At 42.1% G+C, this 25,426-nt stretch overlaps 1 protein-coding gene across 1 annotated transcript in view; it reads right to left on the bottom strand.

Annotated features, from left to right (window-relative positions):
• Positions 1-1,076: 1,076 nt before the first annotated feature.
• Positions 1,077-25,426, bottom strand: part of DCBLD1 (discoidin, CUB and LCCL domain containing 1) — a 46,120-nt gene continuing 21,770 nt past the window's right edge. The window contains exons 3-15 of the mRNA XM_064413001.1: positions 22,024-22,161; positions 21,407-21,458; positions 20,599-20,671; positions 18,828-18,961; positions 14,781-14,821; positions 13,303-13,518; positions 12,111-12,235; positions 10,441-10,588; positions 10,246-10,362; positions 8,679-8,769; positions 7,607-7,656; positions 5,959-6,078; positions 1,077-3,469 (exon numbers count right to left, since the gene is read on the bottom strand). Coding sequence (XP_064269071.1) covers positions 2,952-3,469; positions 5,959-6,078; positions 7,607-7,656; positions 8,679-8,769; positions 10,246-10,362; positions 10,441-10,588; positions 12,111-12,235; positions 13,303-13,518; positions 14,781-14,821; positions 18,828-18,961; positions 20,599-20,671; positions 21,407-21,458; positions 22,024-22,161 — 1,823 coding nt within the window. The 3' untranslated portion in view covers positions 1,077-2,951. The remainder of the gene's footprint in view (positions 3,470-5,958; positions 6,079-7,606; positions 7,657-8,678; positions 8,770-10,245; positions 10,363-10,440; positions 10,589-12,110; positions 12,236-13,302; positions 13,519-14,780; positions 14,822-18,827; positions 18,962-20,598; positions 20,672-21,406; positions 21,459-22,023; positions 22,162-25,426) is intronic.

Here is a 25,426-nt window from a genome sequence, read left to right as displayed (position 1 = left end):
AAGGCTGCCTGTGCTATACCTGCATCTGGCTTCGGCAGTGAGGACAGGCTGATGTAGACAAGCTGGAATTTGATGTATCAGCACGTAAAAAGCCATTCAGAGGATGCACATGAGGATGGGCACTGGCACTGGTAAGATTCAGGCAAGCGTCTTTCACGCCTATACCAGGATTTTGTATCTCTGCCACCATTAGGATGGAGATGTAGGGTAGGAAGTTCCCTTGCCTATCTGCTGCTAGGGTTGCTAAAAATTTCCAGGGCCAAGGTGAAAAGGCCCAAGGCTTTTAGTGTTAACCACGCTCAGCACTTAGATGTGAACCATGAGGAACCATGGCAGTGACCAGATGTGCTGCCTCTGTCCCTGTCAGCACCAAGCCGCTGTGAAGGGAGGCTGAAGATGTTTGGGGATGCATTATAACCCAGCTTTGCAGGTTTGTTGGGTTACTTTTTATGGGGGTGGGGATGAAGGCAAGGTGTAAATTGAGACCAAACTTTCCATTAGGCTAAATCAGCTATGTTAAGATGGGCTTGAATGACAGCAGAAATGGGCAGATCCTGCCAAGAACCCTTTGACACTTGTACCATGCTGCAGATGTGCCAAGCATGTGCCAGAAATATGCAAAAAGTTCATTATAATACAAGTAGTGTCATCTGCTGCCTGGTGCCCTTGCATTGCTGTGCTCCTTAGCTGCCTCATTAGGTGGGGAGTAGGCCTGATTACTGACTTGTTTGTCAAGTGACAAGTCAGGCTAATTAGTTGTGTGGGCAGAGGATTGGTTTCAAGCTCATCAGGAGGGCATCCTCATCCTTTCCTCAATCATACGCATCCTGCAGTGGGGTTTGGTGCATCCTGCAGTGGGTTCTTCTTTTCTAGAGTTTATGGACAGAAAATTTGGGCTAAATGGGGCACAGAGAGAATATTTTTTTAGCCTGTCACACTGGAGCCGTGAATTGCAGCAGCGCAACTGGCACTTTTGCAGGGCGTAAGGAACACTTCCTTGTCACCCTGCAGGGTATGTGGCAGGAGTGGGCGTGCAGTGATAATCGAGTCACCGAGTGAAGTGGCAGGCCTGTGTGGCTGATTTACAAATACCAGTGTTCTTTATTTACACAGACATGTAAACAACAGAAGGTAAACAACACCGCCCAGCTCGGTCTAACAAACAGGCTGCTGCTGTTTCACTTCAGGACCTGAGGTGTTTTAGACATTTCACAGAAACTGTATTGACAGCAAACACAGGAAGGCTACGAGGTTACCTTGACTCTTTCTTCTCTGCACGGGAGTTGCATGCACGGTGCGGCAGCGCGGGGGAATGGCAAAACAAGGGTGTGCAAAGAACCCACTCAGAGCTCGCCTTAAGTTCGGGTCTGGCCAGAGTCAGCAGTATTTGTGAGCAGTACCACTGCAACCAGTCTGTCCTCTGACAGCACTTTCCACCCAGTGATCTGAAAGCACTCTGTGAACAGATGATCAATCTTCGTTGCATCCTTTGCAAATCATCCCGTTTACATACAAGGAAATAAAGGCAGGGCCTTCAAAGAGCGGCTTTCCCAGAGCTCAGGTTTCATGGTCTCGTTTCCCAACCTTGTGCTTTAAGTATAGCACCATTCTTTCTTCACAGAAGTATATTGCTTCTTGACATTTTAGGACAAGCTTTTGAATTCAAAGAAATGCCCCAAGCACTGGAGGTAGAAGGGCAGTGGACGGTCCCAGTCATGACCAGAAGCTGCTCTGCTCCAAAGGTGCCCCTGCTGAAAGAGGAGCCAGCTACTGTGCGATACATTGCACCCAATCCCAAGCTTTTTCAAGTTTGTCTGAAAACGGAACTAAGGGAAACATTAGCTGCAAAAGAAAAACTGTTCAAAACCAACAGTGCTGATGTGCTGTCTTGCAAATTTAACTGCAACAGTAGCCCATACACACACTGTGTTTTGGTTAGTTGATATACTTCTAACAGAAATGTTACACTAAATTTGTAAGACAGAAAAATAGCTAGTGGAGAAATGAAGAGTTCAGGAAGTTTGCTGCTTTGTGCCAAGGAACAAATTTCCTTAAAGTTTTAGCAGCAAAAGAATGAGCTAGATCTTGAACAGCATTGAACTCTCAGCTGTAAATTCACATTTTGGTTACACACACACTTCCTAAATTTAAAAAAAAAATTCTCCAGATTAACTAGTATTTGAGACATTGTTTTGTTCTGTTTTTTTTGGCTTAATTTCTCTTTTTTTTTTTTTCCTTTTGTGGAGTGATAACCATGGCTTGAACCCAAAACCAGTTTCAGCCTTTCTACCTGTTTTCTAACATGAACTGCAAGTTTGATGGGCTCAGCTTGTATGCTAGATCAAATTCAAGCATGTGAGAATTGCTGCTAAAAAAGCAGCTGGGAAGTTGTGTTTGAGCATAGTATTTAAATACTCAGCTGCCTTCTCTCATACACATTATGCAGCAAGAAGTTTAACTTCTATCCTCCCAGACAGAACTACAGCCCTATCTTCAGTTATCATAGGAAAGGAGATGAATCAACACAACCATAAGATACACCATTTACAGCTGCCAGTACAGCAGCAGGTAAGATAAAAACAGAAGAAGAGGACTGTTTTTCTTAAATAGTCATTCCTGCAATCCTTTCAAACCCCCAGGTGAAAAGGAAACCTAAGAAATTCTCCTTAAATAAGAGCTATGTACAAATTGCACACATTGCAAATGGAGCACTGAGATCAGTTACAGAAAATAAGATGTACAGTCTTCACTGATAACATCTCTCTTGCTATAAACAGTGATAAACAGCATATGCTTTCTTCAGATGTCAGAACCCAGCAAGACAGCAATATTATGTACACAGGGCTTGTTTGCCTTCTGCCTCCCACAGCAGAGTCCCTCCAAACTCTGTTTTCACTTCAGAAAGCTGTGCGGTGACGTTCCGGCGCACCGTGCCGCTCCTGCTCGGCAAGTCACAAGAGAGCTGTCATTGCTGTCTGGCTTATGGGCTTTAGGCAGTCTCTGGGCGTGGAGTAACCCTCGCCCCCAAGAGCAGTTTGCTGGGGCTTCTGGTAGTCTGTGCTGTAGCTCACGGAGGTCAGAACACCATTAACTTTGGGTTTGTCGTAGTTTATGACACTCTGGGGTGTCTGATAGTCTCCGTTCCTGGTGTCGGTTTTGCATGAGCTGGAGAAGCTGCCAGCGGTAAGGGAATGTATCTGAGATGAGGCGACAGGAACGTTGTAGCCGTTCTCAGGGGGGAAATTATTTTCTCTTGCTATGTGCCGCTCTATGATGGGGGTGGCGTACTCGGGCTCTTGGCTGGTCAGGGGCAGAGCATATTCGTGCCTGTTAGCTCTGTGAGGACAGTGATAGTGATTTTCAAACTCAGAACTCCCCCTTCTTCCCTCCTCTTTGGTGTCCATGGGGCGAAAAGTAGATCCTTTACGTGTTACTGTCCCAGTTCCGATCATGAGAGGCTGCTGATAATCTAAAAGGAAGCATGAAATGCTCAATAAGGCATAGGTTGGTTATCTTATGTATATAATACTTATGCATAGATAGGTATTTTATGTTGAAAAACTACTCTGTTATTGTATCGAAAGTGTGGTTATTGGGGATGTGAGGAAACCTTTTCTCAACACCAATCCTGTAACCTCCTTCAGCGAGCAAGAATTGCAGAACATGGCAGAAGATCTTCCACAGAGAAGCTCCAATCTGCCACCTCTTTTTCTACTCCCTCCCTCCCTTTCCCTACCTACCCTCCCAAATAAATTAACATGTCTGAAACACACTTGAAAGCCCTAAAAAAGAGTCAGGTCAACAAAATATTAGCACCAAACTGGACAAAGGACATGGCATGAAGATCCACAAGCAAGAAGTTCTCCAAAATGAGTGTTCCACTTTTGGAATAATTAAAATGCCCAGAGGATTCTTAACGAGCCGGCTTTATTTAAAAGGCATCTCACAGCAGCTGACTGACAAGAAGGATGAAGTTAGGCAAAACGGCAGCCAAGAGAGTCAATGGAAGTGTGAAATGTGCTAAGCCAGCTCAGCACGGCTGCAGGCGTGCCAGGGGGGATGAGCTTGGCAGGAGAAGCAGGAATGGTGCTGCTGGAGGGACTGGGCAGTCACCCAGTCAGGGGGGATGGCAGGGACAGAGCTGGCCTAAGGCAAGTGGCCTGAGCAGGAGCAAGGAGCAAGATGGAGGAAACACGGCCTCAAGAAGAGCGTGTTTGCACCGCTAGCTAAGGTTGGTGGCAGGCTGCCGTGTGAGGAGGTCTGAACGAGAAGGTTTTCTGAAAAAAACAGGCAATACTATTATGAGGAAAGTGAACGTTCTAACTTTCTCGCTTTGGCGCTGGTGACAATCTCTTGCAGATACCAAGGGTGGCCTGAACAGCTCTAGTAAATGACACTGCTAAAGTATCGTGTTTTCAGGCAGGCGTGAAGAAGTTAGCTCGGTTTCTGTTCTGGCATCGCGGTTCATCTGACATGAGCGTCGAATTCGATCCCATATGTCCTGTGAATCTTTTTGGCAGTTTCTGGCTGTGTCCCAAACTTCAGCATGTAGGGTGAAGGTGTTATGATATTTCTCTAAGTAAGTAGTGCAGCTCTCCCCAGGATCGCTGCTGCCATCCCCAGAAATCTCTCTTGCTCAGGATGGAGCATCTTGGCTTCCTCCTGGCTGCCTTTGGGAACCAGCAGGCAGCTGGGGGTCTGAAGTGAGGGAATTCCATGTAGCATGATAACCTATATGCAAACTGTGTGCTCCCTGCAATTCAATTATTAAATGGCACATTTCTAGGTTGCATTCACATTCTTATTTCATGGTTTTTTAATTTTAAGGAGACTGCAGGTGAAATGCTAAGGCTGGGAATATGACTGAGCCAGGCTGAGAGTTCAGGCTTCCCACAAACACAGCAGGAGGGGATGGTGGAGAGAAAAAAGACCCCCCAAGATATGGCCAGGGAACCAAAAAACCATATTTTGTGAGCAACCTTTATTCATTCTCTTTCCTTAAAGCTGCTTTATGGGTCTCTGCATATTTATATTGAAAGTTTCTATAAAGGATTGAAACTGTCTTTGAAAGATATTGAGAGAAGCACCATATGGAATTGCAGTAACCATCCATTTGTTTTTAAAATGTATTTCTCTGCCAAACACAATGAAGGAATTCTAAGGAATTTCTAAGGTCTGGAGGCTAAAAACAGGAAACTAATCTTTCTTCAAGATTGCTGATCCCATGAAATGGCTGGTCTCACTAGCCTTAACAGACAGACTAGACTAGGCAGGGATAAGATGTGCTAAGAGGATGAATTAAAAAATCATCCCTTTGGGATGCAAATAGTACTGATGCTCTTTCATTGGGATTTGCTCTATCTAAACCTGGAGCCAAGGTAGCACAGGAGGAAGTTCTGTGGTCAGCTTACTTCTTCCCTCTCACCTACCTGCCCCCTCTTCAGGAGGCCTCATCTCCCAGATAGTTCAGGAAAGCTGCACAGGGATCTGAGCACAACTTCCAGCTAGGCATGAAATCCCACTGTAAACCGACTAAGTAATTTTTCTATTTGATCAGCAGCAAGGGGCATCGTATTTTGTTTTATTTCCAGAGGCACTTGTGTTTAAATAAAACCACAAAAATTAGTCAACAAAGGGAAGCAATCCTATCCTAGGCACATTCTTGCACTTCATCCATGCCTGAGTGCCTTCCATCATTACCTTCAGCTGCAACTATTTCAGAGTCAGGAAATTTTTCCAAAAACTCCACAAAAACAAAATTCCAAAACAGTGGGTCTTTCCCTCCCTAATATATTTAGCTGCTTCACTATACATTTGGGATGAACATAAATAAATCTATTCCTGGGCCTCAGTTTGCATAAGAGCTGAATCTTGTCACATTGCTGGGCCATCCCTCTCCCTGTTACTGGCTCTGCACACAGAGCAAAAGGGATGCATCTGAAGGGGAGCAGCTGTTACCTGCCATGTCACTGGTGACCAGATCCAGCTTTTGTGGTGTCTCCTTCTCGTTATTATAGCTGATGGTAAATTCAGTTGACTGATGTCTGGTAAAGGGCTGCTTGATTTGTTTCCAACAACCTGTGAAAAAGAAATTAAAATAGAAGACTTATCAGCAAGTTAAATGCTTAGAATCAGAAGACTTAACAGTAAGTTTAATTTTCGGTATACTCATTGCTGTCAATATATTGAAATAGTTGAAAAACATGACTAAAATGGGCTGTTTGTTTAAAAAAAGCCCCCTAAATATGGAGGGTGAAGGAAGAAGTGAATCATCAACTGGGATTTCCAAGTTTATATAAGATTTTTTGGCAAGAAGGGCTCAAACTCTGTAGGTGCCTACAGTGATGCCTTAACAAAGTATATTGATAAAATACCAACTTTAAGTCAGTTATGTTTTGGCATTGAGCATATGGTAAAAATAATACTTGAAATTTCTCCTTTTTCAGTAGATTAGTGTGGCTTCTGATTCATTGGTATCTGAGCACCTGCACTCATCAATTAACTTGTTCTCACAACATCCTTGTAAGACAGAAAAGAAAGAATCCCCAGTGTCAGGGACTTGCTGGAGCCTGCACCAGGAGGTCTGTGGAGAGGTGAGTTTGACTCACAGCTTTGTAAGCCCCAAGCCTGGTTCTCGAGGGCTTAGGAACTTGATTTATGAAGCAGACATACAACAAATGAACTGACTGGGTAAGAGGCTATCTCCAATTTCTTGGGATTTGTCCTCATTAGCAAGTGAGAAAGGATTATGATGTGACCTTGAAAAATCATATTAGCAAATATGATGTTAAGTACAAATTAATTTTCTAATGAGGGCGAGCTGCAGTGGGTAACAGCATTCCTTTCACTGACGTCAGCACCTACTGAGGGATGAAATTTTGCAGCTGAGCTATTGCAAGAGACTTGTCAAGAGACATATGAAGTTCTCAGTGGTTTGGGTTTTTTATGGAAAGCTGAGTTTCAGAAGAATATTCCTCTACAGAAGTGGCTGGCCAGGAAAAACACCCCAACTGCCAAGCTGATGGGAACCCCACTCTAGAAAATGTTATTGAGCAAGACAAAGAAAATACTTCATCGGGATTTTGCAGTCATCTCCTAAAGCAGTGTGCTCAAGCCAATCCCTCATGCAATACAGTTCACTGTTGTTAGGCTTTATAAATACAGTTTCAGCTAGGGAGGGCAGTGAGAAGAAAATATTAAAGCCATAAAAAATTATTATCCCTTGCTCTCTTAGAGAAAGGCAATCCCCTCTGCTGTGGGGAAAAGAAAAGAAAAGCAGCAATTTTCTGCAAAATAGGTATTTTGGAAGTGGGAAGGAAAAGGAGGGCACCTGGGAGCACTCTTACATGCTAATTTATGCACTCTGTATAATAGATCTTTTGTTAATTGCCTTTCTGTCATAGAAACCAAATTATATTGTTTCTCAGGGCACTGTTCTAGGATGACACAAGTGGGACTATCATTTGCTGTTTCCCTTGTATGAAGAGGTGAATTTGAATGAGGAAATGTGGATGCTATTTCACAAGCATTAAATGCTCAGTTGCATAAACCCCTTCCTGCTGGCCCAGTGGACAGGACAGGACAAAGTGCAGGATTCTCCACTAACCTGATTTCTGAGTACTGGATAATCCATAGGAAAGTCCTTTGGCTTCTCGCCTGCGAGGAGAGGAAAGGGTTTATAAACATCAGTACTTACAGCATTTCAGCTTCATGCCTTAGCTCCAGCAGAGCCTTTTTATTTAGTTGCTGAGGACAAGGCTTCACTTCGAGTTCCTGGAGGTTGTTGTTTACTGGAACATCAGGCATGCAAACCAGCACTATGACATTTTCTTTTTCTCCATCTATGCACAAGTTTTGAGTGCTGGTGTTCAAATTTCCAGGGCTGGCACTCATCAGTTTGATGTGTCTATGTCTAGATGTGTCACTCTGGGCTATGTTTGGGTCTGCTCTTTGGAATTCTTTGGCTATTTTATAGATTTACTGGGAATCCAGAGCAGAGCTGAGTATCACTGATGACGAAGCAGCATCACCAGAGTATTGCTTACACTTCCAAATTGCCATCTGCTGACAGAAGCATTTCCTGGTTCGACATGCAAGCACAGGTTCATAGGAATGGGCATCTAGCAGGAAGCACAGTTAGCAGTGATTCTTCAGTCCTCAGTCTTGTGAGATGAAATGGCTTAGTCTTAGCTGCTTACACCAGGGTATGTGTGTGACTCCACAGAGGCGAGCTCTGCTTCCAGCCTGCTAGGTTAAGTGCTCTAACTTAAAGGGCTGGGAAGCAGAAACACAACAGGAGGAAAATAAAGAAAATTATCCAGATAGATAGCTCAAATCTGCCTTCTCTTCACTGAATTTTTATTTGGCTTTGGTGTGGAAATTATGCTGTCTTTGACTGCTTTACACCTCAATGCTTGTGGGTATATGTAGGGTGAAGAGAACAGTTGGTTATGCATAGTTCTGACCTGCTTTACCTTCATCTTTCTCTGACTAGGGGAGGCATACAGTAAGAAATACAATTTACAGAGACAGCTGAGTTCTACTTAAAAGAAAGACTAATAGGCAAATAGTATCCATTCCTAGCTCCCTGGTAAGGAGGCTCTGGAAACAGGCCACAGAGTTGGACATACTAGCTAGGTACCCACAAGTGCTTCCTTTGACAAAAACCAGCATCTTACTTGCGTAGGGCTGCGCAGATACAAATTCCAGAGAACAAGAACAGAAACAGCACGATGAAGATGGGGACAATTATAGCTGTAAGCTTTAAACCTGCGTGAGAAAAAAGAAGATATAAAAGTTTAAAAGGTAATTTACTCTAAAGCTGGTAATTTTTACTACAGCAAAAGGTGGATAATGTTGTAGGAATGCTTCTTGAAGAAAGCATGAAAATGTACAACTGTAAAACTAAAAGACAATTCTCAGCCATGGTAGGATGCCACGTAGCCGTGTGGGACAATGTTGAAACAAAATAGTTGAATATACTTTCTCAAGGGTTGCACTTGACTTGGCATCTATATGCATCCTTACAAAGAGCAGTTCTTTCTTATTACACACTAGATGACTTTTAAAAAGCCACTCATACACAGTCTGTTTGCAGTTGCTTATAAATCTGCCAAAGGAGACTGCAATTTTACATGCCAAGTATCTGGCTCGTGCTGAACTGGCTGAAACATTTCAGTCAAAATGGTTCAAAGATTTCCATGAGGGAACCTAGGGAAAAACCTGTTTAGCCACTGTTAAATCCTAACACAACATGCTTTAGAGCAGGGATTTGAAAATTAGCACTGGGGTGGCTCTTGTGTCAGGAGCATGCTGCTCCCTGTTTCTACAGACACTTCCCAGCTGTAAGAATAAGGCAGTAGAAGTGTCCACAGGGTATTTACAATTTAGCAGATGAAATCTCAGTAGATTTCATTTTCAGTGAACATGGATATGGTTTACTCATACTGCTGCACAGATGAACTGAGCTTGCTTGCTCTTGGCAAGCAGTTTCAGAGTTTTTTTTCTTTCACTTATTGCTTCTCACAACTAGTTTTTTCACAGAGGTATTTCTACAACTCTCAGCTACCTAATGGGTACTAGTATTTGGTACAGTGGGTCTGGCAATTCCTGCCTGGCTAGGAGCCCACCAAACAGTCAGTATAAGCACCACGTTTTGTTTGTTTGCTTTTTAAAGTCTAAGAAGTTAGCTCCACAACATTAAAGGATGAAGACTGCAAATTCAGGGAGAATCACACAAATTGAGGTTGTCTGAGCCCCCATAAACACAGGCATTATGGAAGAGTGTTTAATTACACAATCAGGCACTACTGTATGCTGCTTTCAGCTGGGAACTTGCTCTGGAAGGAGTCATGGTTGTGTGGAGAGAAGATAACACTTTAGTGAGACAACTACTTCACATGCTAAAAAATTCTAAAATACAGGATGAGTGAGGAAGAACTCTCCCAAAAATTGCTATTGAGCGCTCACTGTATTCCCTTGAGCCACCCACCAAGCATGGCAAATCAACCAATATGACAGGGAAACCAAAGCCCAATGTTTAACACATCACGGAAAATTAAGGCTTTCAATCTCTTTCTGTGCCTTAAGACAAAAAGAACCTATTGCTCCTCCCTCTTCGCTCTGTCATTTTTAAAGTCTGAAGGGAAAATAAAAGTTTTGATTTGTGAGAAAGTTTAAAGTTCACTCAGACTGGGCTGAAGACATGATGCATCCTAGAGAAAATGCAGTGCTAGGTAGTGTTACCCAAGCTAGTTTCTTCGGAGGGGATGGGTTCTGTAACAGTCCTGTCTTCTTTTCCAAGGGAGGTTTCGGTGCTCTGACTCGGTTTCTGCCACATGGAATGCGTGAACGAACTGTTGGCTGCGAGAGAGAAGGGGGCATCAGTGGCACTGGGCAGCACAGGGGGCTTTAGAGGCACCATGCACTGCTTGCCCATACCTGGCATTATTCGACAGCCCATCAGCTCCAGCTTCAGTGCTATTCTTTGGTTCCAGGTCTGAGGGACAATCCGCACGTAACGGGCCACGATCGGAGGGATGAAGTTATTGCGCACTATGTCACCGGAGTTGGAGTTGCCTTGGAACACCTGCAACGAAAGGTGCACACATTGTCTGCCCTGCTTTAAAACTCTCTTTCTTTAACATGCATCTGACATCCAACTTCAAAGATTTTCATCCGAAGACTAACACACTGATGACCTGGGATTCAGCCACAAGATTTTAGGAATTGAGAGCTCTGGAAAGAAATAATCTTTTTAGTTGTGCCGGATGATCACATTTTTCTGTTAGCTCAGAGGAGAAAGATTATCACCGTTTCAATACTGTGTAATTCCCAGTTAATGTATGCTGATATAATGTTATCATTTTTTATTTAAGAGCACTGCAGCACCCTTTCTTGGAAATAGCGAATAAAACATAAAAAGGAAAAAGTTGAAGTGAACAATTTCTAGACATTTTAGTAAAATGGTCAGTTTTCTATATCAAAGTTGAAGAATGACTATTGACTACACAGTTGTTACTGCATTTATATATTATTACCCAGAATCAGCTCAGCCCCTTGTGCAGAACAACCATCCTTGCAATATTAGTTCTTGGAGATGCTTCAGCCCAACCTAGGAAAGCTTAAAACCCTGATGAGACAGAGCAGTGAGCTCAGCATGCCTTAGATAAAATGCCAGGCCATACAGGGTTCAGATGGGACAGGTTCTGTTATGCACCTTAGCTGAAACTAAGACTGTATGTAATATTTTCAGAGGATATTTGTATATAACAAGTCACTGTGGGAAACTGCAAGCCTGCATATTTTAAATAGCTAAGCCTTTGCAGTTCACCCACTACTAGGCTGATTTGTCACTCTTTGGGCCAGCATCCCCTCAGTTTAACATTTTAAAAAATATTAACACCGTTAATGTCGGAAATTCCTTGCCATGCAAGCTAAGAAAAGCAGAGCTAGCAGGAAATCTCTCTTCAACTCTGCCAAGTTTTCAAAAACTGCCATCAGCCCTGAGGATGGTAGAGCCTTCTCCTGAGGCAAGCTGAGATCCCTCAGGAATGATGAGTGGAGGTCTGACTTTGAACACTGGGGACAGGGAGGAAAGCTTTTGGGATTTCTTTTGTTTGAAAGAAAACATGAAGTTTCAGGGGAAAATGTTTTCAAACTCCACCAGCAGTTCTGCCCTTCCCCTGAGGGGTTGTTTCATTTGGCGGGGGGAGGTGGACTGACCATCCAAATGCATTTGGAGCTGACCCTCAGCTTTGCTGGTGCCATCAACAGCATCCCTGGCACAGGCAAATGCTGAGCTGAGCTAAGGACTTGCCCCAACAGCTGCTGTACAGCTCCAATTACAGCACTTTTTTTAAAAATGGGTGCAGACATACACATGCCTCCCTGTGTGTGTCCCACAGCTTCACCAATTCCTGGATAACTTCCTTGTTTTGACAAGCTCACTATCTGCTCCGTAGCCATAAATTACACTGAGTGAAGACAGCCCAAGTCCAGACAAGTTTGAAACTCCTAATCATTCTTGACAGTGAAAGCCTGCCCTTCAATGTTAAGACAGCACAGGCATTATCATTTTGTGTTCTCCTACCCTTCCCACTTTCCCTTACCTTTTCTTCATTGCTCAGAATCCCTTTGTAAGTTCTCCATTTTGAGTTGTTATTTTTATAGTTCATTGTAAATGTCTTCACATAAAAGTTGAAATTCATGGATCCAGAACCAGTGGTCTTAATCCCTTTTAAGAAAATACAAGAAACATTTTCATTTGCTATGTGCCTGTTTTAAGGGAACATTTCCAAATGCAAACACAGAAGCCAAAACAATTTGGAAAACTTGGTCTTCAAGGTGTTAGTTTATTTTTCAAACTGTGTGGAAATTGAATTTAAAATTTGGGTGAAGAATAGAAATCTGTTTTAAATTGTGAACTTAGACCAATGGATATTTTTAACAGAGCACAAAAGGCTCAGGGAGCTGGGTCAGTTCAGCCTTGAGGAGAGATGACTGAGGAGACCTCATCAATGTCCACCAGGATCTGAAAAAAGGGTGCCAAGAGGATGGAGCCAGGCTCTGCTCAGTGGTGCCAAGCAACAGGACAAGAGGTAATGGGAAGAATATGGGAATGGGCAGAATGGAAAGGTCCACCTGAACACAAGGAAGAACTTCTTTACCGTGCAGGTGGCCAAGCACTGGAACAGGCTGCCCAAAGTGGTTGTGGAGTCTCTCTCACTGGAGATATCAAAGAACTACCTGGACATGATCCTGGGCTGTGTGCTCTAGGATCGCCCTGCTTGAGGTTGGACCATATGACCCACTGTGGTGCCTTCCAGTTTTACTCATTCTGTGATTCTCTGACTCCAAAATGAAAATTGCTTTTTGATATTATGGTTTGTATTGGCCATCTTTACATCTTTAGCAGCAACTGTAATTTATATTTTTGCAACTAAATCAAGAGATGGAAACAGGAATATCTTTCACCTAGGCCTTGTTTCAAAGGCTGTGATTTTCACATTTCGTACTGATTCCAGGTCATCTACCTAGACTCTACTGCTCCCTGTTTAAGTATTTTGTTCTGTCAGCATCTTTACCGATCAGATATGCACAGTTGAGTTCAATCCTATATCCTCGTAGGAAGACCAGTCTTGTAAACAGTTTCTTGTTTTAAACACGAAAATAATATTCCTGAGTGCAGAACATTTCCTTACATTCAACAAAAGAAGCATTGCATTAGTGCACTATCAGTTCTTCAGCTGCATTCAGTTTCCTCTCCGGCTGAAACAGTGTAATAACCAGAGAGCGACGTACCCGTTATTCTCTTCTTCTCTCCCAGGTCTATCTCCAGCCACTCGCGGGTGCTGCTGTGGTTAGAGGCCCAAGACCGTCCCGGGACTTGTAGCCAAGCCTTGTCTGGGGACCACAGGAGCAGTTGCCCAAACTCATTGGTCTCCTCCCAGTAGGAAGATGCAGTAACCTGGCTCTTGGAGAGGAATCCCTCTTCCAGACTGAGAGATTTGTTGCAGCCTAGGAGTCCCCACACAGACAGGCAGAAGGAGTTATTTTGCATTTTCACAGGATATTTTTATATTAGGCTAGCAACATTTGAAGACCACCCACAACAGCAAAGTCAGACATTGCTGAATCTAGTGCTAGCCTGATGCTCTCCATTAGCTGTGGTGTTTACCAGTCAATTTGTAGTGTATGATCCAGTACCAGAGTGCTGCAGTCCCAATCCTTTACCAGTCTAACTCCTACATACATGACACCTTCTGACTACATCTGCTATTTTTGCCATTTAGTTTTTTAATCTCTGCACTTTTGTCTCATTCCTGTGAAGACATTTTTTATTTTTAAATTTTTCCTTCTGAAACATAATATTTATGTTTTGAGATTGGCATTAACTAATTCTGCTATACAAAACATTTCACAGATGAAGGTACTGTACTGAGAGGAATACTTTACTGTAAATATTTCATGATTCCCACCTGCAATTAGGGCTAGGAAAGTTACTCATTAGAGAAGCTCCTTGATACTGCTGCCAAGATGTGATATCATGAAGATAATATCTGTGGGTAAGCACTACAAACTCCACCAAAGAACCCACAAAGTCTCTGCACATCAAGGTTCTTCAGAGAAAACAGGCCAGTGGAATATGGTTCAATGAAGTTAAAAATAATTCCTTGGCAGATTCAAAGGCCTATACATGCTCTACAGTTTTCAGTCGAATAGTAAATGATTTTATCTCAAGTGAGTGAAATATAATTCAAATGAACGAATGCGAACTTTCCCCCCTCTTTGCTGTGTTTTATGGAAATGAATGGCTTGACAGATTAAAAGAGGGTTTTGCATCTTAGAAAGCCATAAACAAAAATGCCTTCTGTATCAGTGTAATATAAATACATTTTAATTTCTCCTATGTTTTCTTTCTCCACTTGTATGATGAAGATGGAAATTACAAATGTCTGAAGAAAAACTGCTTTCATTTTCTGTGGCCTAAAGTACATAAAAATGGGATTATCTGATTGTCATTTTTCATATGCTGGCACCAGAAATGTAACAGCAGAATACTATTTCTGTTTCTCATCTATGTGCGTATGACCGCACATATTCTGTGGGTTTTTTTCTAGCTCATTTCAGATCCCTTCATTTTTTTATTCACTTGCCAATTTTAAAAAACTGTTATCCTAAAATATCCTTCCTAGACACAGCCTGACATTCTCCTGATTATTTTTTAAAACTTTTACAGATAATATTTAAATAGCTAAAAACAAAGCAATTTTTCTTACCATTTGAAGTAAACGTAAATCTCTTATCTGACAGAGAACCACTGCAAGAAAAGAAAAAGGTAATTCAGCCTCTCATGAGGTGGTCACAGGAGTACTGAGGTAGAGCTGCAGAATCACTGTTTATCCAGTAAAACACCTCTGGCCAAACAGCCTCTTTCTCTGCCAGCTGGATGCTGACCCCCTTAAGAGCACTCAAGTGCGTCTCTCACTGTGACTGAATTCAGGTAAATTTTTAAATGGCTTTTAGCATTTTTTAAACTTTAGAGTAACTTCCCATTGCATCACCCTGTTACTCCTGCTGCTTGTGAAAGAGTTACACTTGATGGAGACTAAACCACACCAGCTCTGGCCATTCCTGCTTGGGCTACAGGTGTGTCACAGGACGAAAGTGGGATGAAAACTCCTTGTTTTAACCTGGGTGGAAACTAGTTCTGTTATAACCATGGCCAGCATCTCCCATCAGGAATGGTTCTTTATGCTCCATTAACCACATCTATGGCTCCCTTTTTCTTCTTCCTTTTGACATGGACTATTTTGCTTCAGGGGAAAAGCCATTTCTTGGGCCACTCCACACAGTCCTGCACAATGCAGTACAAGATAAAATCACCACTCTCAGGGAAAGCTGAGTATTCCTTGGCCTCTCAGGGAGCTGCTTTCTAATTGCCAAGGAGATGCCCCTGAGTTTTCACTCCAGAAGCAATGACTCCAACTGGCTGCCTAATAAAAAGAAAAGCCAGGGTTTTAATATGAAATTAGTTTGGATTTCTTGAAAATCTGCCCCCTCCGCTGTCGCTTCAATTAGCTGCATGCATCGCTGGCCCCTTTTGAAAAGCCTTGGCTAGCGTGACTAAGCAGTAAAACAACTTCTGCACTAAGTATGGAGACAGTTCCCTTTTAGGCTGCCCTTTCTTTGGTTTTGGCCAGGAAAATTTCCCCCCAAGCTACTGTCTGCAGCCTTACCAGGGTGTTATATATTTTGCAGGGCTATATGTTTTGAGAGCACTGCAAATGGGGAATAAGGAAGTAGTCCCATGTCAAGGTCAATAAAAACACTGCCTTTTTTTGTCACTGAGGGAAAACTAATGACTACAGGCAAATGAAGCCCTTCAGAGCTCTGGGTGGGAGCTGATTTATTTGGGCATGTAGGCAGCTGAGTAGCTAGAAGGGGAAACACAAGCCCTCCCTCCCACATCTTCCCCACAGGCAATCCTTAAGGGCAATCAGATGCACTCTGCTCACTTCAAACCAGTTCACATCACAGCCAAAACAGTTGTTGATTTTTTAGTAAATGCAAAGAAATTAATTTCAAGAGAAAATAAGAAAATAAATACCTAGGTAATCAGTAAAACCTACCCAAAACAGCATCACAGTGCTCCTTGAATACTTATAATGAAAAAAAGTCAACCAGGACCCTTTTAAATAGAGGACTGCAAATTTAACAAATAGAGGAGGTTAGCATTTCTAAGGTCCACAAAGCTATGAAATCAAGCTGATAAATTTCTACTGTAATTCACTAAAGAGAACAAGCCAATTCAGTAAGTGGTAATTCATCAGTTTCCTAATGTGACTGCTGGAATTTTGTCACACAGGTTCCACTTTGTCCTCTAAGGGAGGTTATCACTCCATGTTCCTCATTTGCCTGACAACCTTCAGGATCCCACCTTTCATTTTTTTTTTTGCCAGAGCTGGTCTCAAGCAAGCTTCTCCTAAGCAGTGCAGGTTAACCCCAAATCTCATCTTTCACTGTTGACAAGCATGAAGTCTCCTGCATTTTCAAAGGCAAACGATTCCACGTGTGCAGATGTACAGTCACAGGCCACAGGCCATGCTACAGCACCCTCCCTGTGTATTTGCACTGGGGTATCAGAACTGCCCGATAAATCCAGCCACTCAGGCTTCATTACAGCATCTGGGGGTGCAGGTCTGCACATGGATCATGGGAAGTGAAAGCCTCACACATGATGGAGCCAAACAAACACAATAGAGATGGAGTGGGGAGGCCAAGGTCAGCTCTTGCAGGGTGCTGGGTGAGCAAGACATAACTCCATGTTCACAGCACAACACTAAACAGCTCGATGCACTCCAGCAGCAGCTTTTGATGAGGTCAATTTCGGCTAAAGTCCCTAAATAATTTAAACCTTTAATACTGAAATCTACTATAAATGAGATTTTAAAAGCTTGAGCAAGCTCTTATTTAAGGGCATCCTAAAAGCTCTTAAGGCACTGCTGCTCAAGCACCAATTTTTTCTTGTGGGCATTGGCTCATCTGCAGGATTTTCTTTCAGCGTGTAGGTACTGCCGAACAGGGAAGCCATGCAGCTTTGTAGATACCTCTTATAAAAGATTTTTTAAAGCACAAAATGCATTGGTCCATTTTCTTAGTAAACAGGCCTACTGTTTCTAAGAGCCCTTTTTCATGTTTTGAAACAAAAGCATTTCCTACACACTCCAATGTCCCTCTCCTGGGCTCACACCAACAGTTCATCTGTTCTAGAGACTGTCCCAGCTGCCAGGTGTGGCAGAAACATCCTAGGAAGCTCTGTGCTGACACTCCTATTTTTCTCAAACCCTGTGCCCTCTAGTTTGTAGGCAGTGAGCCTGTGGCTTCCTGTATAACCTGTATAAAGCTACTGTTGTCTCCTCGGGGCAATTCTGTCCCTTGGAGATGTGCATCATGCTCGAGGAGTGCCTCTGTCTGCCCCTAGAGGCAGGAGAGCTGCAGGGGCTCTGCTCCTCCTTAGGGTGCTCGCTCAGAGGCCTCATATTAAATGGGATAAAGCCCCCAGCAAGTGCACACTTGCAGAATTACACACTTTATTCTTTGCCCACTGGCTCTTGTACTAGGAAAAAAATTACAAATGGGAATCACAACTCCCTTTCATTATAAAATTTGATGTGCTACTGTCCAAATTACTCCACTGGGATTATCAAGGGTCACAAGCATATGAATGTACATGAACAGTTCTGTAACATCTTTATATAAGGTACAAAATATTTAACTTAGGGTTTCACTAAGCTGGCACGTGTCATGGAAAGAATTTGTATTATTTGTTTTATGGAGGGGCTTAGTGCCTGACCAGAGCTCTCAGTCCTGCTTTGCTTGAGAACACTTTACATGCATTTTCTTTGGCAACTAACTTTCAAGAAAAATAGAAAATATTTAGGCGGTACAGTTCTTTGGCTATGATCTACATATGCCCCAGCTTTGTATACTCCAGTGCCATTGTATATAAAGCATTTCAGTCTCTGCTGAAGTTTAAACACAGCAACAGATCACATGAATGCCTTTTTTTTAATGAATGAAACCATGATTGTAAAATTGTCAGGAGGGTGTGAAAAATCAGGAAAATAGTATAAAAATTACATATTGCTTTAGCTCTCATAGGTTATGGAATGGAAATTTCCCTTCTTAAAAAAGAAAAAAAAAGGCCTCATGTAAAATCCAGATAACATTTGAAAATTAAAAACTATAAACCAACAGGAATGACAGAAGCAGTTGCTGGAAGGTCTTACTGTGCTGGATAGAGATTAGAGGATTTATTTCTACTTCAACAGCAGTACAATTAAAAGTCAGAAGATAAGCAGTAAATATAACACCCTTTCTATAAATATTCTAAAAGAGCAAAACTCTGAACATGTCAAAAGCACAATGTTTAAGAAGTTGTTCATTAAATCCCCTATGGCTCAATGGCACTTTTTACCTACTCATTTTTCCTAGCCTTTTTTAAACTTCAACATGAGCTTATCATGATTTATTAGCACATCGATTAAAGCTGTTTGTTGCAGAACATCATACTCTCATGTATCTGCTAACAAAGTAATTTGTAGATATGTTTTGGAAGGAACAGAAGGAGGAAAAAAAAAAAAGAAAATACCACTCTACATGGTATAGAGCCACTGAAAACCTGGAACCTCTTCCCATCTCCATTACCAACACCATTTTGATAAAGCCCTACAAACACTCATAACATCCTTTCCTCCCCAGGACGGTGTCCCACCTGCTTGTGCAGGTGGTGGCAGTGCCCTGTGCCCAGCCGTGGTACTCACTCGAGGGAGGGGACGCCGTTGGCGACGACGCCCTGGTAGCGGCTGATGCCCTTGTGCTGCGTGACGCTGATCTGCCCGCCCAGCTCGTCCGCCACCACGCCGGCGTGCACCGCAGATTTGCACAGCAGAGACGTCTGAAAGGCAGGAGCCAAGGCTAGGGAAATCAATCTGACAAACTGCTAATGCCTTCCCTGCCAAGCTACCACTATACAGGTGTTACAGTCATAAAATCCAGCAAAAGCTCAAGAGGAATAAGAGGCAGGGGAGGGAGAAAGAGGAGTAATCTTTGAAAAATATACGTCTCCTAAAGTAATTTTTCTTTTCAAAAACAAATGATCTGCTTCTGAGAAGGTGCTGTAAGATTGTCACTCCTCAGGAAAAAAAAAAGTCAAAGGCAAGGCAACACACTTCCTTGGGAAGATAAATCAATAATTCCTTGGTGTTGTTGCCTGAAGACAGACCTATCTATTACTGCACTTTAGGATTTGAATTATGGTGTACATTAGGGCTTTGGCTATGTGTTGAGTAGCTGCTGCTGGGTTTTTAAGTGCAGCCCATTTCCCATTATCTCAGGTGGGATAGTGCTGAAAAATACAGGCAGGACAACTCATGTGCCATCTAGGTGGTAATAACAGGGCTGGGGATGGGAAGCAGGAACAGGACAGAGAAAGGTAGAAAGAGGCTGCAGGCAGGTTCACACTGGCCCAATTTGGGCTGTGCTACTGGACAAGCTGGGGTGCTGAGCTGTCCCCTCCAGGGAGGGGTGGGGAGAGTTGAGGCACAAAGCAGCACATCTCCAGGGGAGCCCTGCAGTTTCTTCCCATCACAAAATCCTCCTTAATGGTGGAGGGAAAATTTCTTTTGCAAATTCCTCAGTGCAGATAAAATCTGCATGAGGTCATGCCATGTGCTGCTTTTCTGCCCTAACCATTGGAACCAAGGGCAGAATAACTCCAGCTAATGAGAATGTAATGTGGCATTTCTTTGTTTCTTCAGCTCTGCCACTTTTCAGGCTGGAGCCAGCACGCTTGAATAACTGGATGAACAGGTTAAACGTGAGCGCTGACTTTTTGGAAACTCAGTGACTGTGATAGGGTGGGATTTTTCTTCAGTGGTATGATTAGGCTTACTCCACTGTGAGAGAGGTAAAGATTTCACAGACATGACAAGAGAAGAGTCCAGGGAGAGGGGCACAGAGAGGGCAGAGCTCTGAGCCATATGAACTGTGGATAAATGCAACCACTTCAACTTTTTCAGTTTGAAGAAGAAGTTAAAACAACCCAGGAGGTCGGTAGTTACCAGTGGGATGTGGTTAGGCAGTGTTTAATATTTATTTCATCTCAGAGCATATGCTAGGAATACTGCAGGCATAACCTTAGAGAAAGCCCACGTGTTACTGAAATGTATATTTTTCACATGTGGACACCAAACAAGTAAAAGCTAAAATCATAGAAATATTTCATCCATGGATGAGCACTGCCTCAGAAGGACAAACACTAGGCAGGCCTTTTCCAGAAAGCCAAAACCACATGTCAGTAGGTATATTTGACAATCAGTGGACTTTGTTCTCACACAATTGATTTGTCTGTTTGAAAAGCGTCTCTGTGTGCTTATATACTGATAACTTACTTATATACTGATAATAAAAGGTATAGCAAAACAGCCCAGAAGAATTACTAACAAAAGTCAAGCAGCAAAAGTAGAAACCAAGTTGTTCTATTCTTGTTTCTTTTGTCTTTATAAATTTGCTCCCATTACCCTGCATACTTACATCTCTGTATCCTTCTCCAATATTCCCAGAAATGTCACCTGCTATGTCTCTGCAGCCAGCAGGACAGTATCTGCTGTAGTGAGAGAAGAAAGGCTTGTTTAAGGCATGAACTGTAGTGACAATACACACAAACAAACTCCCATAAAAGAAATGCTCTCAAACCAATAAATATTTTAGCAGTAATTTCTCTAAATTACTGATGCTCTGTTAGTGAGTCTAGGAGCCAAATAAATGGGCCCTTGAGTTCATAGGTGGACTGAACTCAGTATCACAAAAAGAACCAGAAAAGCAGTTTAGCAAGGGCATTTATTTCTATTTAATTCTCTTGTTCTAGAAATGCTACCACACAAGTTTTCAGAGTAAGATAAGAAGCCTGTATGCTCATCCAGACAGCAGCCAAAAGAGCACAATTTATTACCATTTCAAACCTATCACAAAGTTCAAGGAACCGAGAAATTATAGCTTGTCCTCAGATAATCTTGTATCAGCTGGGACGTGATCTGCTCCCAGAGGAAGCACTGGAATTTGAGGCTACTTTGAATTTCAAAGTGGAAACTCTTTTTACATATACCATGTATATGTATGCACTTAATGAGAATTGCTGAGAGCTCTGCAACTCCATTCCATCATTTTTCTGGGCCACAGTCTTCTATTCTGCACTGCTGCTTCTCACAACCAAGCATTAAACCATTACTCAAAAAAAATCACTTCTCCAGAAAACCAAGGCTCTTTAACATTTTCTAACAATTGAATCAGTTGACAGATACTGCAAAGCAAGCCAGAATGCAGAGCTGCAAACCCTCTTTACCTGAATTCAGCCTTTGTGTAGTGGTTTGCTCGTTCCAAACAGGTGATTAGATCTGTGAAAATTTACAAATGTCAATTCACATTGTAGGATGTAAAAATACAGACAAATATTTGCCGGAACATGAAACTACATTTAATGACCTCTCTGTATAATACTTTAGCAATTTCATTAGACTGGAAGCAATAGCTATGGTTTTCTTTCATTCTTTTCAACTCCCTCTTCTACTCTTCTTATGCTTTACACCTTCTTCAAGTTGAACAGACATCCAGAACATTAAATGTGGGAATGAAAACTTTAATCCCTCCTAACCCTCCATTCTATCACAGTATGATGGATGCTAGAGCTCAAAACACAGTGGAGCTTCAAGGAGAAGGCATTATTTTCCCCTCCACTGGCCCTGTATTCCAAATAGTCTATGTAGGATTTCAGCAGTTATTATACCTGGTCAATGTTACAACTGCTTCTTGCATACATGCTATTAAAAATACCATGGCTCATGCTAATCTGGAAATACTTAGGAACAAACATTTAGGCTAAATCTCTATGTCTGTAAAGATGATAATTAAATAAGGGGAGCTATCCCACTAATCTTCTACTACTTTTGGATATCACCTTACCTGGATGATCACTGCTGGCATAGGACAACAAAAAGCCTCGTCCTGACACGTGGGATCCACTCTCAAAGTGAATAGTTGCCTCATTGCTATCCAGAATGATTTCTTTGGGGACAGGCATCACATTACCACAGTACGGCCCTACAGACAGAACAAAGAAGATTTCAGAAGTTTAGATGACGTAATTAGGCTGGAAAAGTCTCATGATTAGCAGAGAATTTCATAACACACTCATTCTCTTTCAGTATCAACCCAAATGTTGACAAAAGGGTTTTGGCTTCAGTCCTTTATGAGTATGAGCTCTAAAGCTGCCCTGACAAGCAGTGGCCAGGATCCAGTTGTCTCTGCATGGCAGCAATTCCAGCATCCACATTTCTCATCACATAAGCCTTAAGAGAAGGATTAATGCCCTTTGACCTTTGAAGTACAGCATGCTTACAGCCAGCAGTAACTCATTAGAGAAAATGACACTACATTCAAAAGCAATGCAAGGGATCTAGGCAGGGTCCCCGAGATAAACCCTCCAAATACAGCTCATGCCATTGTGGCACAGCAGCCAGTCAGAAAGGATTAGGATCAGAAACAGAGCACCTGGTTTTCAAGGACCTGCATGCCACAAGCCAAATTGTATACAAGGCAGTAACTTGTATACTTCCCTTAGAACATTTCCTAAGCTTTTTCCACTTAAAAACACATGGAAGTATATAGTTCGAGTCTCTAAAGTTTTAAACAAAAAAGAGAGGGAGAGAAAGGGGAAGATAAAGGGAGTGGGACAGGGAGACAACAGCCTTGTGCTTACATTGAATTAGATAAGGGTTTTACAGCTACCAACAGCAGTATCTTGGAACAGTCTTTGGGACACTCCTTTCTTGTGACAGCAGGCATGCCCAGGACTCCTAGTAATTACATTTGCTTCCTCAGAAAGTCAGTTCCCAAGGGGAGTGTTCCTTTGAGGCTGCCACAGTCTTTGCGATTGCCTTCTGTCACCGTACCTGGGTGCAAACACTTGTCCCTAGCTGCCCTCAGGCACAGATAATACAGAAAATTCAAACCAGTTTGGATATACTTGTTCAAATTTATGAGTCTATGTACAATCTAAACTGCAAAGAAGAGGTTTTTGTAAGATGGCAAACAGACTTTTTTCCCCAAAGGAAAAAAAATCCAAAATGACCCTTTACAAGCCCTCAGCCCATCTGTTCTGCTGAGGTGAATGACAGCTTTTGCGTCCTGAAGCGAGCCTTTGGGATGAAAAACAACCACTTTGATTTTTCCTAGACAACCTCATCTTGGTGGTGGCTACTTTAGAGCAACTTGGAACTGACTTCTGAGACACAAGAAATTACATTCACATCATGACACAAATTTCGTGATGAGTGATACCCATCATAACAGGCTCCTAAAAGCTTCTTCATTTTGCTTGATGCCCTGGGTTAGGGAAGGGGCTCTTTTCCAAATACTTCATTTGCCTTATAACAACTATAAGGTCAGCCTCTAGAGTAGCCCAATCAGAGCCAATGAGAGCCAGCTGTCAGCAGAATGGCACAAACAAAAGGAGGAACTCTTGTCCTTTTGGCTTAAAAATCATATGGTGAAGGCAGGCAGGCAGAGAAACAAGCGACGAGTGTGACATTTCCCTGGAGTACTCATGACTCACGACTTAGTCAGAGAAAACAATGTCTATAAAAAGGGTTAAACAAATTGCTTAGGAAATGAACTTATCAAAAAGACAGCATCTGACACTGTGTCATACCAGTCAACTGCACGAGTGATTTATTTGAGAAGGTCTTTTGTGTCAGGTTGCAGTGGGAGAAGTGCTAACTTAGATATTTTTTTTGAGAGAGAGAAAGAAATGAGGAAAAGACAGGGAGTATTGCACGTCTTCAAAATAAAACACCTGAGAAAGCTTTAGTCCTTTTCTTCTCTCAAGGACTGTGTCTACTCATTTTCTCACAAGTGTTCTTTGCCTTTCTCCCTCGCAGCGATTGGCAGTGACCTATCTGCTCTGGAGGTATAATTTAGATGGCTGATTCACACAACCACACATCAGCTGGATCAGGGATGAGTGTCTCCTCCAGTAGCAAGTCTAAATACGTTCCAGATAATTATACAAACAAATCATACATCTTGAGCAAAACCAATAAAATAAAATACAAAATAGTCTAGACACACAGAGCTGTATAATCCAAATTAAAGCAAGAAATTCAGAAGCAATCAGCTTAAGAAACCAACATTCAGTGTCTAAAGACAAGTTTCCACTATTAAGCAATAAATCTGAAAAGGTTACCAAGCTATGGTTATCTTCTGCCAAGAGCAGTTCTGGCATAACAAGAGATTCCCTAAGGTAGCTCAAAAAAAAGGAAGCCTAGGATGAATTCCTTAAGGGACATACAAACAAGAAAGAGTATATACTCAAAGGAGGAATATTTTCCAAAGGTTTATAACTTTTCTGCAAAGATTTGTAAGAAAAAAAAAGGGGGGGGGGGGGTGAGGGGGTGGGCAGGTGGAATTTATTAATGCTACAAAACATTCACTTGTTCTTTTGTTGCAAACTGAGGAAGCCTTGCAAAACATTTCAATATATTTCTTGTCAACAATTCAGGTAATACCTTACCAGCACTACACTGTCAGGTCCTCAGACTTGCCTGAGCTGTCTATATGACTACTGTACAACCATAGTGAAGATGAGAGATGATGGAGAAAGCCCTGGTATGAAAATGAGAAACTTGCTTATAGGGTCCTGTTAATTTTTACTGCAGCATTTGGACTTGACTCTGGATAAATATTTAATTCCTAAACCTGGGACTTAGCCAGAAGTTTTTTAAGATCCCTTTTGAGAACTGCCAGATCACGTTATCAGTTTTTCATCTTCTAATGTTAGTTGTGAGGTGGGCTGTTTTGCATATTCGGCTTGAAAAACGAGTCATGAATGCTGATCTCTCTCAGCTTCCTGTTAAAGTGACTTGGCTGGAGCTCTGCTGGGGTAAGTAGGCAAGGTTATTTAGTTTGTTTATAAGAACAAAAGAAAGAGTTTGATTTAATAAACAGATGTGTTACATGTGATGAAGCTGAGTAGGTGTTCTACATATTTCAATATTACTATATCTGGATGCCAGGGCCTTTCCTTCTTTCTGTGTCTCATTAAGAAGTTGACCCAACTGTGGTTCCGTCTGTTCACTCCAGATTCCTTTTATACACATTTATAAAAATTCTGCAGGAGAGATATTAGGGGTCTAAGCATTTCAAGTATACTAATTTTAATATTCTCCGTAATTAAACTAACTTTTAATGCCTTTCATGCAGAACATTTGATCTGCTGGCATAGTTTAGGTGACTTAAATAAAACACTTTTGTCTCCAAGCAGTATTAACATCCTGCAAGATACACAGTAAATTGTCTCATGGATATC

This window comes from Passer domesticus, chromosome 3 (genome assembly GCF_036417665.1).
Source record: "Passer domesticus isolate bPasDom1 chromosome 3, bPasDom1.hap1, whole genome shotgun sequence".
In the NCBI taxonomy this organism is placed as follows: domain Eukaryota; kingdom Metazoa; phylum Chordata; class Aves; order Passeriformes; family Passeridae; genus Passer; species Passer domesticus.
This window is presented reverse-complemented; position numbering and strand designations above follow the sequence as displayed.